Raw genomic sequence first — 15,361 nt, forward strand, 5'->3', positions numbered from 1 at the left:
TTAAAAAGTCCCATAAGGGGGCCGGGCGCGGTGGCTCAAGCCTGTAATCCCAGCACTTTGGGAGGCCGAGACGGGCGGATCACGAGGTCAGGAGATCAAGACCATCCTGGCTAACACGGTGAAACCCCGTCTCTACTAAAAAATACAAAAAAAACTAGCCGGGCGAGGTGGTGGGCGCCTGTAGTCCCAGCTACTCCGGAGGCTGAGGCAGTGAGAATAGCGTGAACCCGGGAGGCGGAGCTTGCAGTGAGCTGAGATCCGGCCACTGCACTCCAGCCTGGGCGACAGAGCGAGACTCCGTCTCAAAAAAAAAAAAAAAAAAAAAAAGACCCAAAAAAAAACAGAAAAGCTGGTATCAGGGATTGCCTGTGGATAAGGGAGCTGGAGGTGGGGCTTGTGGTGAAGGGGGCATTGGTGGTAATGTCATTCATTCATAGTAAACATGACAGTCATAATAAAGCCTTTTGAACTTTGTGAATTTTGTAACACACTAGCATGCATTAACTATTCAAAAGTAAGTAAAATTTAATTAGGAAAAATGTGTTAATATAAATGTCTAATGATTTTCTCATTTTCATAAGAAAGCGATGTCCTATGTTGATCATCTCTTAGTTTCTTCACCCATTCTCTCCTTTCACTCGTTTACACAACAGACATCTACCAACTGCCTGTTGGTACCAGGTGCTGTGCTGGGCCTCACCCTGTTGGATTGTTAGAAGCTCTGTGGTCAAATCTGAAATTTTACTGGGCATATTCAAGTAATAATTGTGGTCCCCTGTAGTTTTTTTCTTTTTGTTGTTTAGGAATTGAAGAAATACACAGAAGTCTAGATTTTAGTTGTTTGTGTATGTTGTAATTGTCATGTTTCGTTGCCTGGCAAGATAAAGTACAGAAGATAATCATTAGGCCAGGCACTTTGGAGCTTGGAGACCCCGGTCCTGACAGCCTCCCTCCCCACTCCCTTTTCTTTTCTTTCAGCTCTGCAGTCCTTCATCCAAGCCTACGCCACCTACCCCAGGGAGCTGAAGCACATCTTCCATGTCCGATCCCTCCACCTTGGGCATGTGGCGAAGAGCTTCGGGCTAAGAGATGCCCCCAGGAATCTTAGTGCCTTGACTAGAAAGAAAAGGAAAGCACACCTAAAAAGGTAAGATGAGCTGAATTCGTCCCGTGACGGGGCTAGAGAGCTCCGTTCACATGAGCACCAGTGAGGTGAAGTGCTAGCTGCCATGCTCACCACAACTCTCTTCTCACTCATACCTGCCCTTCTCCCAATAAACAAGCACTTGGAATGAGAAGAAAGCCCCCTCATCTTGCCGAAATTCAGGGGTGTCTCCTTTTGCGCCCAAATGCGGTGGGGTTCATAGGACTCGCTGTAGTCGGAGGTTCAGCTGTGCTGCGGTCTGCCCTGGCAAGCATCCGAGATGTGTATGACACATTCTGGTGTGTTCTGTGTGACAAGCCCTAGGAGCATACTTTGTTCCAGTGAGATGGAAGGGCTGAGTGCCTGAGCCACAGATTCCAGGAGCTGCCGAAGCCCAAATCTCTAACAGGCTGGCGTTGGGGTCAGCACTGGGCTCCTTACTACTGAGTTGCACCTCCAGTGGTGAGCACTCATCAAGGCAAGAGCAGTGAGCCCTTCCCCTTTACTCCCAAAAACAGCGTGTTGAGGACTGTCCAGTGGTCTTGGGGAGAGGAGGGGGAGAGGAAGAGGTATTGCCCTGTTCGAGGCTGGGCTCTGAGTCTGCACAGTGCTGAGATGATTTCCCTCAGCACGCTACATTTGTAAAAGGCTTTCTTCCTCTTCTCAAAGACATGTGTTCTTTTAGTACCAGCCTCAGCCCCTCACAGGAGCGAGAGTGCTTGAGGCCCTGTGAGCTACTCATGTCAGAACTTTGGGGTGGATGGTCTCATTGTTTATGTGGGAATGGTCCGTCGAACAAATGTTTGGGGCACAGAGACTTTTTTCTCACCTGCCCTGATTTCCAGGTTCAATCCTAGAATGTTCTGGATGGTTAGTTTGCATTGTTTATCCTCCCTTTTCCACGTTAATTTACAAACGCCAGAGGCTCCCCCACTGACTCTGGGAATCTGCAGGAAGGACCACTCTGCACTGCCTGTTCCCACACGATGTCTGGCTTGCCTGTTTACCAGGAAGTGTCAGGTATTCCATCAAGTTGTCAGGGCCCTGTTTCTGTAGCCTGTCACGGCCAAGACAGAGGGACCACCCAGTGGAGAGAAGTGACCATTGGTCCTGCAATCAGGGAACTTGGACTGAAGTCAGCTCTGTTCTGATGTGAGTTTGGGGCCATGCCTTTTCTTAACGTCTCACAGCCTCGATCTCAACTACGCTAGGGAGAAGAAAATCCATGTTTTTAGTTACTTCACAAGATTGTCTTGAGAATCAAAATCAGGTGATTCCTGTAATCCCAGCACTTTGGCAGGCCCAGGCAGGCAGATTGCTTGAGGCCAGGAGTTAGAGACTAGCCCGGGCAACATAGTGAGACCCTGTCTCTACAGAAAAAAAAAAAAAAAAAGATGAGGTGACTTGTGAATATGCCTTTTGAACCATACAGGGCCCTACAGATGAAGATCCTTACAAGCTAAAAAGCGTATTCGGGGACATCCAACTTGACCTTTCTGGGGGACTTGGCACCTCCACGTGTCTTTGGAATGGATAGAATGTTGCCTAATTCTGTTGCCAGTTTTGGAATTTTTAAGATGCTTGATTCTTTTCTGATACTAATAACTCTCACATAAGACAATGCTCCAGTAATTCTTTGAGGAAAAACAGTTTCCCTGTGCTGCTGTCCTGCAGTGCCTAGATGAGTGTGGACGTGTCCTTCTCTGGTTCCTTCTAGGCCATTTTGAGGTTCAGGGGTGCAGAGCAGGGCTGCAGCCCAGAGACGTTTCTGCTCGTCCTGTGCTAGAGCCAGGCTGTCCTCCCGGAGGGCCAAGATGCCTCAGCTCTACTCCCAGGTGCTCTTGACTGGGCCAGGATTCTAGGCTGCAGGGCCCGGGAACTGGGTTCCTGTCTTAGGATCTGCTGTCCCCGGTACCCATGCATGTTAACTTTGAGTGTGGGGTGAAACCATGAGGCTTCACAGCTGGTGACTGAGAGTAGCCTCATCAGAAGCCTGACCATTTTGTCACCATCTCGGCAATGGTGGTACTTTGAGGGCGGAGGAAGAGACCTGCCAAATGATTACTGTTAAGAAACACACATCTGGCCAGGCGCACTGTCTCACTCCTGTAATCCCAATACTTTGGGAGGCTGAGGCGGGTGGATCACGAGGTCAGGAGTTCAAGACCAGCCTGGCCAAGATGGTGAAACCCCATCTCTACCAAAACTACAAAAATCAGCCAGGCGTGGTGACAGGCAACTGTAATTCCAGCTACTCGGGAGGCTGAGGCAGGAGAATCGCTTGAACCTGGACAGCAGAGGTTGCAGTGAGCCGCACCACTGCACTCCAGCCTAGGTGACAGAGTAAGACACTGTCTCAAAAAAAAAAAAAAATGGAAACACACATCTTTGTTTATTCCTCTTCCCTGAAAATAAATGCAATCCCAAGATTTCATAGTTAGCAGATGATGTGCCTTTATGACTGGAGATTTCATTAGCAAGTGTTAATCCAGATAGCAGCTCCTCAGACCGGCCCAGCTCCTGGAAAGCAGAGAGGAGGCCTGTGGGCGGGGGAGTTGGAGCCAGCATTGTCCTTACCTTGAGAAGCCGCTAGGGAGAGAGCAGCCCGCCGCCTCCTGCCCCAGCTGACCCTTGCTAGCAGATGGGCACCAAGACCACGATACCCCTGTGAGCAGGGGATTTAACAGGGCTTTATTTAGGGAAGAATGGGCTGATTAGCCGATAAAGAGCATGTAAGATGGCATGGGGCAGCCTTTGATGTCTGGCTGGCGCGGCAGGGAGCCGGGCGGTGAGTGACAGCAGTGTGTCACAGGATTACTCCGCCCGTGACAATGCCTCTCTCTGTTCTTGCCATGTCCCCACTCTGTTACAGCTACTTTTTCCGTTGTTATGCCCTTCTTTTGAAGGCATTTCTCTTCACACTCCTTAGATCCTCCCCCAACCCCTGCCTTTCGAAGGCAGACGGGCACTCGAGGATACAGTAGGTACCTTTTTTTTTTATTTGGGGAAATCTTGTCACTCCTGGAGGAGGAATGACTTTGCAGCTAATCTGCACATGGACCGTATAATTGTGGTCAGGGTAAGCGGCAGAGAAAACTTGACAGATTTTCCACACCTCAGTCAGGGTTTGAGTAAATGCCAGTTGCTGCTTTTTGAGGACTGGAAAGAAAAGTCCATTAAACCCCACGAAGTGTGAGAGTTATGCTGTGGTCACAATTACTGTTCTGAGCTGAAACGTCTCCTCTGAAATCCATCTGTCAAGAAAGAGAATGGGTTCCTTATGTTTTGTATGGGTGAATAAAATAATGGCACTAAATTCTCTAAACTATTCTGCATTCCATTTTACGGTGTTTACTGCCTAGAATAATTATATATTATGTGCAAACCTGTGATATCTGCAAGCCAAATCCATCAGACTAACAGAAGCCTGTCTCACCTGTCATATGCCAAGCGGGAGCTCAGGCGGCTATTAGAATGGGGATCGGGAGCAGGTTAGAGAGGAGGCTGTTCGGCTGGTCCGTGCGATGGGAGAGGGACCCTTCATCTCTTATTGCCTTTAGTCCTTCACTCGACCACTTTTCAGAAAAGGAAAATAAATAGTTCATGGCCCCAAATGAGATCTTAATGACTAGGTTCCTGTCGACTTCTCCAGTGCTCAGTTCTGAAAGGGAACAGTAAATATCTTCCCCTACACACAGAAATACAGTCATAGTCACAAAAACTCTTTTGACACCTACATGCAAACCTGTCAGAACAGCCCCCACCCCAAACACTGACATAGACATGTACACAGAGAGTAGGTGCTATCGGTAAAATATTGAGTGGCCCCCTTAGCAACATCCGTCATGAAAACAGCATTTTTCCTTCCATGAAATGCAGTTCTTATTTTGAAGCTATAGTAGATTCAGCAGTTTCTGAGTAGCAAAGGTAACATATCCTTCCAAAATCTCCATCTTTCCAGGAGATGCTGAGGCTCAGCTCTCTCTGCTGGGAGAGGCAGAATTGTGTTGTTTGCCAGGTGTCTGTCTGTCTGTCTAGGTCGTCACATGAGCAGAACATGTCAGGAACAGTGAGCAGGCAGGCACGCTCAATAGGGCCACGATTCTCTCTCATTTCGCTGCCACTCTGCGGAAAATGGCTCAATGATAGAGAAATGATGTGCCTTAAGTTCTTAGTGTTAGGCTGGGCACAGTGGCTCACACCTGTAGTCCTAGTGCTTTGGGAGGCCAAGCCCAGGAAGTCAAGGCTGTAGCGAACTGCGATCACTGTACCCAACATGGGTGACAGTGAGACACCATCTCTAAAAAATAAAAACAAATTGTAGAAATGTTTAAAGATCTTGGTGATACTGTGACAGTATGAAAGAGTGAGTCTGCTGTTTTTAAACCACCCTGTTTTATATGAATTATATGCTGTGCTCACGTACTAGTTTTTGCCCAGACGATTCAGTTTATAGTACCTGAGACTGGTTTTACCCCTTCCTTCTGCCACCTGCCTTTCTAATGTTGTTCTTAGAGCTTAGAAACATCTGGGACATCTTCATTATCAGTAGTGCAATAATTTTGTCCCCCCTGTTCCCAGCTTCCTCTTTAAGATTACTAGACAAACAGCAGTTTGAATTGTTGGAAAGTAGTTTTATTTGTATAAATTTTCTCAAGTCAGCTTAGCCCAAATGTTACCTGGTAGCTCCTAATTTTATCAGATAAGGTATAGAGTCTAAACTGGGGCTCTCTTACCCCTTAGTACCTAGTAGATCTGGACATGCTAAGTCAGTGCTCAGCGGGCCCTGATCAGGAGGAAGAGGGAAAGTGGGACCAGAACCAGCGCACCCTGTGGCTTGTGTGCCAGGCCCTGCAGAGGATTTCCTTAATCTCCCACACTTCGGAAGTTCTAGAAGTCATTTATTTTCTAAAATAAACCTCCTCGTGGAAATCATACACACCAGTCACCCCTTCTTCATAGATAGGACAGGTTCACAGATTTTTCCTGTCTGAATTATCACAAATGCTTCCAATTTGAAATTTTGCAAAGCTCTGGTTTGGGGCATTTTTCATCTTAGAAGGCCTGTGCTGTGGTGTTCGCTGATTCTCACCCTTGCTCATTCAGCGGTTGTCTAATACCTGGGAAGAGCTAACTGTGTGGAATAGAGCTCTAGCTTGAGGAGTCCGCACCCCCGTTAGCCCTCTCCCTTGCTCCTCTCTGGTTTCTCACGTGCCGACTCTGGGAGAATCAGTGATGGCATCTGGGTTTGAATCACACACCGGGATTGAATCCTGGCTGGGCCACTTGCAGTCTGTGTGCCTCTGGACAAGTCACTCAGTGTCTCTGTGCCTGGGTTCTCTGGCCTCAAAGGGAGGTACCCAAGTCGCCCTTTCATCGTGGGGGTCAAGCCAGAGGATGCGTGGAAACAGCGTGGTGTGCAGCACGGGAATAAGCGGGAGTACCCGGTGATCATCACAGCGACCATATTACCGCGTTGCTGCTTCCCCCAGCCCCCACCATTGTCGCAAATACCTGTGGAACCGAGAGTAAGAAAAGTCCCTTTTAGCACCCTGGAACTTTTCTTATCAGGAACAACCTTGAAAACATGGAACCGGGTCCCTCAAAGACGAGCATTAAGAAGCTGCAGCTGCATCTCCCTGTAAAGCAATATTCTCATCATTAGAGCAGCTTGCCTGCCAATTTTTATGTGGCATTTACAACCTCCCTAATATCACTTAATTAGCTGAAGGCAAACCTGGAATCTTGCCCACTGTGAAAACTTTCTCGATTTCATTGAGCCAGTTAGCATTCTGTAAAAAGACAGATTGGCCAAACATGAGATGAGAGGCTGGACGAAACCACACTCGGAGACATGAGGATTTCTCCGTGTAAATCCACTGCACCTGAGTCAGTGCTCATCTACTCCGTCTCAGCCGCGTCCAACGCTGTTGATCCCTCCGGCCTCCTTAAACCGGTCTCTTCCCTCCGCGTCCCAAACACTGTCTTTATAAATAGCAGCCCTCAGTGCCCCCGGCACACCATCTGAACCTCTGAAAGTCTCCCACCGAGTCTGCCTGTGGCCACGGTGCCACAGCCAGCCAGCACCTCCACAGCCCTCACCCCATCTTGCCCTGGCTTAGCACCTTTCAGTGGCATCCCGTTAGGCTGTGATTAGAGCAAGCCACAACAAACCCCCCTCCTCACAAAGGCCCCAGCCTTTGCTGACTGTTCAGCCTCATCCGACACCCCTGTTTCTTATCCTCTCCTCAGAGCCTTTGCCTGAACATATCCTGGGCCTGGACCTCTCCCCTCCCTGCGGTGCCCTCCCCAGCCAAGCAGACACCCTCACGCCTCTGTGCCCTGACCCTGGTCTGTCGTGGTGGCAGCTTTACATCTGCTGATGGTGTTATTTGTATGTGTGGTCAGCGTCTGCCCCTCCTCGAAAGTGTAGCTTGGAGAACAGACCCTGCCTGGTTTTTGCTCATCATACAGGTTGGGTATTTCTCATCCAGAATGCTTGGGGACCAGAAGTGTGTCAGGTTTCAGTGTTTTCAGATTTTGTAGTGTTTGCGTTGTACAGGTTTTTTGAGCACCCAAACCCTGAAATCTGCAGTGCTGCAGTGAGCATTTCCTTTTAGTGTCACGCATCATGCATCATGCCGGTGCTCAGAAAGCTTTGGATTTTGGAGCATATCAGTTTTCAGATTTGAGATGTTCAACCCAAATGCCCAGCACCTGTGACAGAATCTGGCACATAGTAGGTGCTCAGTAAATTTTTTGTAATAGATGAGTAGAAACCAAAATGTCCTATAATTCTGAGAGGAAGTGCAAAAAGGAAAAGAAAAGGAGGAGGAATTGTTCTGACATGAAAAGGAGGTAAATCCCTCTTTATTGTGTAGTGAATTTGGAAAACAGCAAACCCTGCCTGCTGGGAAAGTCATCTTTCAGAACTCCATGGGCCGCTTGTCGGTCATTCTGTCCTAAGAGAACAGGCCTGGGGTTGGGATCTCCTTCCTCAACATAAAGGCATCCTCAGGAAGGACTGTATTCCCCCTACCGATGCCCCTGGTGGCCAAGCCGCTGGTTCTGTTCCCCAGTGAAGGAAGCCTGGGATCAGCCCACAGCACAGAGATGAATGGGCTCAGGAGTGGGGCCTCCACCCCACCTAGACAAGGCCAGAGCAGGCATCCAGGCAGAGAGAGGTCACTAGGCCTTGCCGGAAGACCAGAGCAAAACAGTTAGGACCACTAGAAGTAGCCATGAGGACAGATGTGGCAGTATATGGGGAAACAGAATGTGCTCTGGAAATCTGCTGGGGAATCATATGAAAATGCTCTGCCCAGGCTCCAACCCAGGAGACCATGGTTCAGTAAAATCTAAAATTATGAAGAGTGAGATAGAAGTGACCATGAACTTGACCTAGGGACAGTCCCTGGGAACTTGAAAGAAATGTGGCCTCAGAGCAGATGATGAGATGTCCTCCTTCACATGGCAGGGCAGCGAGGTGCTGGCTGAATATATCCGTAGTTTAAGGATGAGTTAGGATTAATCAGTGGTTTTTTATGTAGACCATGGGCAAGCTGCACAGATGATAGCCAAGAACATGCTCTCGTGGCCTCTGTCAAGGGAGGCAGGCTGGCACCTCTGGAGTCCATGCTGGATCATCATGTCTTTAGGACATTTGTCTTAATAAACTCTCGTCCAGTGTGGAGCAAGGGATCGGAGCACTACTGTGGAAGGCAACTGCGTTTCTTCTGAGTGGGGAACACCGGCCTGTAGTCACTCAGGGACCGTTTGTCAAATGAATCCATCTGTTGGTTATAGAGGTCACGCACGTCGTGTTCACAGGCAACTCCAAATGCGTTGCATGGTGTGGGCACACGCTCCAGCAGGGGGTCTGCCCTTCCCCTCTCAGCACACCCCATGCAAAGACAGTTTCCACTGCTTTACCTTCTTTCTATGGTCAGGTACTGTGGGCCTTACTTTTCAGGCTCTTGGTTTAATTACAGCTGTGCACACGCAGCTTTCTACATTTGGCCTTTTGCTTCCACTGTGATTTTTTTCTATCTGACACCATGCAATTACCAGCTTTCTGCCTCCTCGTGGAACAAACCCACCTTTCTCCCCACCTTGCTAATGAGGTGATTAGAGGATTTCACAGTGACCCTGAGCTTCCTCCACACCTGGGTCACCTGCAGACAGCGGGAACCACAGGGCATGCTTTCAGTCATGCAGTCAGGGCTGACAACAAAGAACAGGAACCCAGCCAGCCTCTCCCGGGACGATGCTGGAGACAGGCACATCCGCTGCTGGAGCTGCCCAAGCACTGGAATTAGAAGATATGGCTGGCCTAGCACGAACTGCTAGATGCCAGATGTGGCTGCGTGCAACAGGAGAGTACCAGCTCTTCATTAGCTCGTCCTCGCTCAGAGCTCTTCTAGTTCATATCATGTGAGAGATCAAGAAAGAACATGACAGTCCCCCAGGTCTCCCCTTGCTGCACACAAGGGTAGTTTTAGTCATCCCAAACCCCTCCTGTATTACAGCCGACTACCTACTCTCCTCTTCTAATCTAACGCTGCTTTCATTAAGCTGCTTTCTGCAATAGGAAGGTGTGTATCTGGGGCCCCTCCACCCTCTTAATGATGTCAGAACCTTTCCATCGTGTTATAACCTATACGAAATGACTTCAAGTCTTTTTCAAATATCTCCATGTTGGTCCCAGTGTTACAGCTACAGTCCAAAATGTAGAGTGATTCGTTAACTACTTAATAGTCAAAATGAGGGATACAGTTGAGAACCAGCATCCCAGAGCGACAGCATGTGACACTTTGTGCATGTCAGTTTTAAGTGCTCGTGGCGGTGGTGGCAGCATCTCTTTTGAGGGCTTATGTGTGTTCTCTGCCGAGCTGAGTCCTCCATGCACATTATCTCATTGAGGCCTCACCCAGACCCTGTGACCAAGGCAGGATCCTCAGTGGCCAGTGTAGAACTCGGAGCCTGGTCATGTGGTTCTGAGTCTGAGAGACCCTGAAGCCCAAACTCTCAGCCAAGGGCTGTGTCCGCTTTCTCATCTGCCCCGTCTGGAAGCTGCTGGTTTATAGAATCTGTATTGGGCGAAATAGCAAGTATATGAACCCAAGGAGATAACTACTCAGGTAACCAAAGAAATGGCCTTAAAGTAGGAGATGTTTGGTTGTGTGTGTGGAAGAATTTGGTTTGCAACTGTCAGAGTATCTTCGTAATGGGCAGTGTGATGAATGCTTTAGTACATTAGCTTATTAATCCTTTTGTAAGTGAATAAACTGGGACTTAGAGAGTTGAGTACCTTGGCCAGACTTCCAAGAGTGGGTCGTAGATGTTTTCTACCCTTTGGGGAAATCATTGGAACAACTTTGAGAAGAGATGATCATAAGCAAGATTTGGATCTGACTTTTTTTCCAGTTTCCTCTAGGTCTGGAAGCAGAATGGTACAGTGCTAGGAGCGTGGGTTTTGAAGCCCACACTCCTGAGTTTGATCCCAACCGTAGCACCCAGCAACAGCTTAGCTGTAAAATGGAGGTGCTGTCGGGTTGTCGTGTAGGGTGTAGGGTGTGGGGAACGGTAAGGAATGTGCAGCCTTAGCTCAGGGCTGATCTCAGAGTGGGTGTTTGATAAACAGCGGTTCCTCTGCCCTGTCTCACTTCCTCTCTTTGATCTGTAAATAAAAGATGGAAACTACATAGGCTTCCCTGAGTCAGCCCAGCCTGGCCCAGTCTGGTCCCGTGGGTCTCATTGCACCTCTCATGGTTAGTGTGGCCTCTGCTTCAGCACCCCTGGCATCCCAGTGCCTTGTAGCCCCCAGGGCTGTCCATTCATGGACCTGGCTTGCCATTAGAGCTTCTGAGAATGAACCAGAATTCATGACTTTCATTTTCCACCCTTTGGTCTTATTTCCACTGTTTGGCCTCTGTGAGATTCAAATGCTGTGTGTACATGATGTGCAAACATAGAAGGTGGTGTTAATGATCAGACCAGGCCTTAGTTCACATGGCAATGTGCCACAAATCTGAGGATGACTCTTGTCTCCTCCCCTTTTCTCCTTCTCATGCTGTTAATAATAACAATAGTCAGTATTTACTGAGTACTTCCATAACAGGCTGTGTGATGAATACTTGAGAATGTTAGCTCATTAATCGTCTCATAAGTGAATAACCTGGGACTTAGAGAAATAAGTACCTTGGCCGACCTTCCAGAATCAGTTCTACAGCCTGTATGAGGCTGTGCCGGGACTTACTTCTGGTGTGCCTGTCTCAGGCCATACCAAGGCCCAGCTGCTCCTTGGTCCACACTGTTGCAGCCTGTCATCTGGATGACTCAGCTCCACCTATCCTATCTGTCCAGGTTCTTTTCAAAATCTGGTTCGTGAAATTATCCAGACTTAAAATGGAAATTGCTCAGCAAGAAGTATGGGGCAATCACGTCTGTTAGTGCAGGGGATAATAATGGCAGGGATGCCGGCTCCACTGATGGGGTCCTCAGCGGCCAGGCACTGGCCCCCATGATGGATGGCCACTGTGGTCCTCACTGCAATCATGATGTTATCCCTGTTTTACAGAGGAGGAAACTGCCCATGATGGCACCACTGTCCACTGGGCAGAGCTGGGATTCGAACCCAGACTTCTGGTTCCAGGTTGAAACTTGCCAACTAAATCCCTGCCCATTTGCATATGTGACAATGTATGCCACCCTTCTAATGGCAAGACCTGACATCTGTCCCAGTTCAAGCTCACCTTGCCAGCGTAGGGCCATCCCTTTGGTCTCCTGGACTGTTGTTATTTTGTCAGCCAGTGTATTCGCTGTTCCTGCAGATGTGGTAGATATGCCTCATGATATCATCCAGTTCACCCACAGTGTCAAACAGGACAGGCCCAGGGGGCTGCGCTCTGGGGTGTGGGGCTGGGATTCTGCCCCAAGCTGGTCTCGCTCAGTCAGTATTTTCAGTGTGTAATCATATAACAGTTCCAACCACAAGTCATTGTTACCATGTTCACCCTGTATTCTCCATCTTAGCAGTAATTCATGAGACTTCACAGAGAATTAAAATGTATTGAGCTCTCTAACACACTGTAGGCCGTTTACCTTCATACTGGCCATGTGCCTGTGCGTAGGTCCTTTCTGATGTACGGGAAAACGAAGCTTGGAGAAAGCTGCTGTGACTCCACAAGGTCATCAGCTAGGCGAGTGGCAGAACTGGGATTCCAACCAAGGTCATCAAATTCTGGTCCTCTGCCCGTCCCCAGCACTGCCACCTGCCATCTGAAGTTCCTGCTTATGTTCTGACAGAACTTCCTAAGAGTTTTGGTCACCTGGGCTAAATAATCTCAAAGTTCCCATCCATTTCTAGGGCTCTGGTTAGGCCCTTCATTTTCAGACATTGGCTGTACCTAAATATGATCTCTCCTCTTTCCCATTGTGTGCGTGGCCTCCAGGCAGCAAGTGCGCCGGACCATCCGTGGTTTTTCTCAGTTGCTTGTGATCTGCGCTGCCTGCCACTGTGCCTGTCCTTGGCCCAGGGCTCAGAGTTCTGAGCTTCACTAGATCTTGATCTTTGGCACGAAACTGAAGTCCACTTTTCACCAGCCTCTGTGTCCACAGAACCCCTCCCAAGAATGCTGCTGTGGTTCCCATGATTCTCACTGCCACAGCAGGACTCAACTGGAGCCGAGCATCTGCTGGGACTCTGGTAGTTTTACAAAAGCTGGACTTGGTTGGATCCTAAGAAATCACAAAGAAGGCACCCCTGAAACAGCTGGTCTGCCAGTGTACTTCTCTGCCAGAACAGAATCCGGAGGTTCCAAGAGTCTTGATACAGTTCCTTTTCCTCACTGACCGTAAAAGGTAGGGTAGCATCCTCCCTGGGTCAGCCCACGCCAAGGTGAAGTTATCATGGCATCTCATACCAGCTTGTTCTTTACCTCAGCTCCTCTGTGTACAAGCATACAGAGGGCCCGCTTGTCACATTCCCCTGGAGTTGCCTGTTACCCTCACTGTGACCTGAGAGCCACCAAAACCCTACCCATACATGGCCACCTTTTTGTCATCCATGGAGTCAGGCACAAATGTAGAGACTCAGTCAGCCCCGGGCCACCTGAAATCATCGCTGTCTCCTGCGTTCACTGAGAGCCCAGGCTTTTCTTCCCACCTGGGGGACTTGTGTCCCCAGCAGAGACCTTCAGCGCCTAGCCATGGCCCTGGAACATCAGATCAGAGGAGTGTGCTTGATCAATCCTGTCTGTCTGAAGAACCCCCTCTGTCTGTCTGTGTTTTAGTTGTACTACAGCCTCGCAGAATCAAACCAACTCAAAGGCAAAAGGCAGAGAGGTTTCTGATTAGTAGAAATTAAAATACTCTGGCCTTTCACTATTGGACAAAATTCTACCATTTGCTTTTGTTTCCCCTTAGAGTGAATATACTGTTATTTTCTAATTATAAAAACAATGCATGCTCATTGTAAAATTACAGGACATAGGGAAAAGCTCAACAATTACCCACAAGCCCACATTCAGGTTCACCCTGATACATTTCCTTTATCCTTCAGACTTTACACGTATACATACAGACATACGGATTTATGTATATTAAAAACATTTTACGCCAGGAACTTGCCCCTTGTTTTGAAAACTGTAGCATGGTGGCAGACTGCTATGGTTAAACTCTGTGAGGTCAGATTTCCTGAGTTCACATTCTTGCATTACCGGTTTGTGGCCCTGGACAAATGACCTAATCTCTCTGTGCCTCAGTTTCCTTACCAGGAAGTGGGGATACTCGTAGTACTTGTTTCAGGTGGTGGTTGGAAAAGTGAGTTAAATGTTAATGCCTATGTCGTGTAGTCATTTGAATGACTTTGATTTGACCTGTTTTATATTTAAATCCATTAACAGCCCATGTAATTGGTATTCGATTAAATGTTTTCGTCTATTTGTAGAGCCTATTCAGGACGCCATTGTGGTCATCACTACTTTCAAACAGAGCCTGCAGGAAGCGCTCTAGAGGAGCCTTTCAAAACCTTGGGGAAAAGATGTATTGTTCAGTGACCGTCGTGGATAACTGGATAACTCTTAGGAAGAAACAGTTCATTTCTCTATTACTCAAAATAAAACTTAGATGGAATTAAAGCAGTAGCAAGCTAGATGAAAAAATACTTTAATATTTTTGAAATCCTGGGATGAAGACTTTTCAAAACATGACCCTAAAGCCATAAAACTTGAAACTATTGATACTTAACAGTACGTAAATAAAATTTAAACTTCTGTCCTATAACAGAATGCCATTAACAAAAGCCTGAATTAGAATGGCTTTTTAGCTAGGAAGATCATTCTGAGAATTTAATGATGAAGTTGGGAGAAGGCCCTGCGATCTCTCTTCTCCAGTGGTCATTGTAACAGGGTATATTGATTTTCTAATTAGGCTGTGATTTCACCTTATTGGTGGTGCAAGTGGCATCTGCCTGTCATGCTGAGTAATCCAGCCTGGTAACTGGGGAGGGGTTTATTCAGCCTTCACTACAAGGGAGTTCCCTGTGGTTAGATAAACTGATCTGTTGCTTGGTAACTACAGGATTACTATGGTGGATGCTCAGGAAGGCCATTGGAGAGGGGTGCGGGTATTTGGAGGGGAAGGAGGGCGAGAAAGTTGGCAGGTTCCTGGGAGCATTGCAGCTTGGCAGAGGGAGAAATTGAGCGCCCATCGCATGTTTGGGTTTAGAGTAGTTCATCTTCCCATCTGTACTTCGCCTTTTCAGCACTGGGCCTTGGAACAAAGGACAAGGAGACAGGGAGCTGGCCAAGGGACGAATGGGTTTTGTTGAGGTGGCTGTTGTGACAGCAGGTGAAACCCCTGCAGGGTTGGCCTGAGCTTCTCCCACTTAAGGAAGAGGTCTGGGCTAGAAAATGCCACCCTCTGCCTGCTTGCTGACCACCGGAACCTCTGAGTGTGTGGACTGCTGGCTTTGCATCCCAGGTTGAAAGGACATTGGCTAACGTGATGAAATAGCCAGGAGAGGTGGTGGTGATAACTGAAGGTGCATAGGCCCCATCTCCAAGACATACATCCTCTTCCACCACATGGGCTCTCCTGTTCCTACTCAGTGGCACAGTGTACACCCTAGTGGTTGCCTCCCTCCACCCCAGACTCATGGTGTTTGTCTGTGAAGGGACAGGTCTTTTTTTTTTTTTTTTTTTTTTTTTTTTTTTT

The 15,361-nt window shown here is 48.1% G+C and overlaps 1 protein-coding gene across 1 annotated transcript in view; it reads left to right on the forward strand.

Annotated features, from left to right (window-relative positions):
- Nucleotides 1–15,361, forward strand: part of DDX31 (DEAD-box helicase 31) — an 83,031-nt gene that overhangs the window by 62,424 nt on the left and 5,246 nt on the right. The window contains exon 19 of the mRNA XM_017849534.1: nt 979–1,147. Within this exon, the coding sequence (XP_017705023.1) occupies nt 979–1,147 (169 nt within the window). The remainder of the gene's footprint in view (nt 1–978; nt 1,148–15,361) is intronic.

The sequence above is a fragment of the Rhinopithecus bieti genome, unplaced genomic scaffold (assembly GCF_001698545.2).
Source record: "Rhinopithecus bieti isolate Rb0 unplaced genomic scaffold, ASM169854v2 scaffold_2205, whole genome shotgun sequence".
Taxonomy (NCBI): domain Eukaryota; kingdom Metazoa; phylum Chordata; class Mammalia; order Primates; family Cercopithecidae; genus Rhinopithecus; species Rhinopithecus bieti.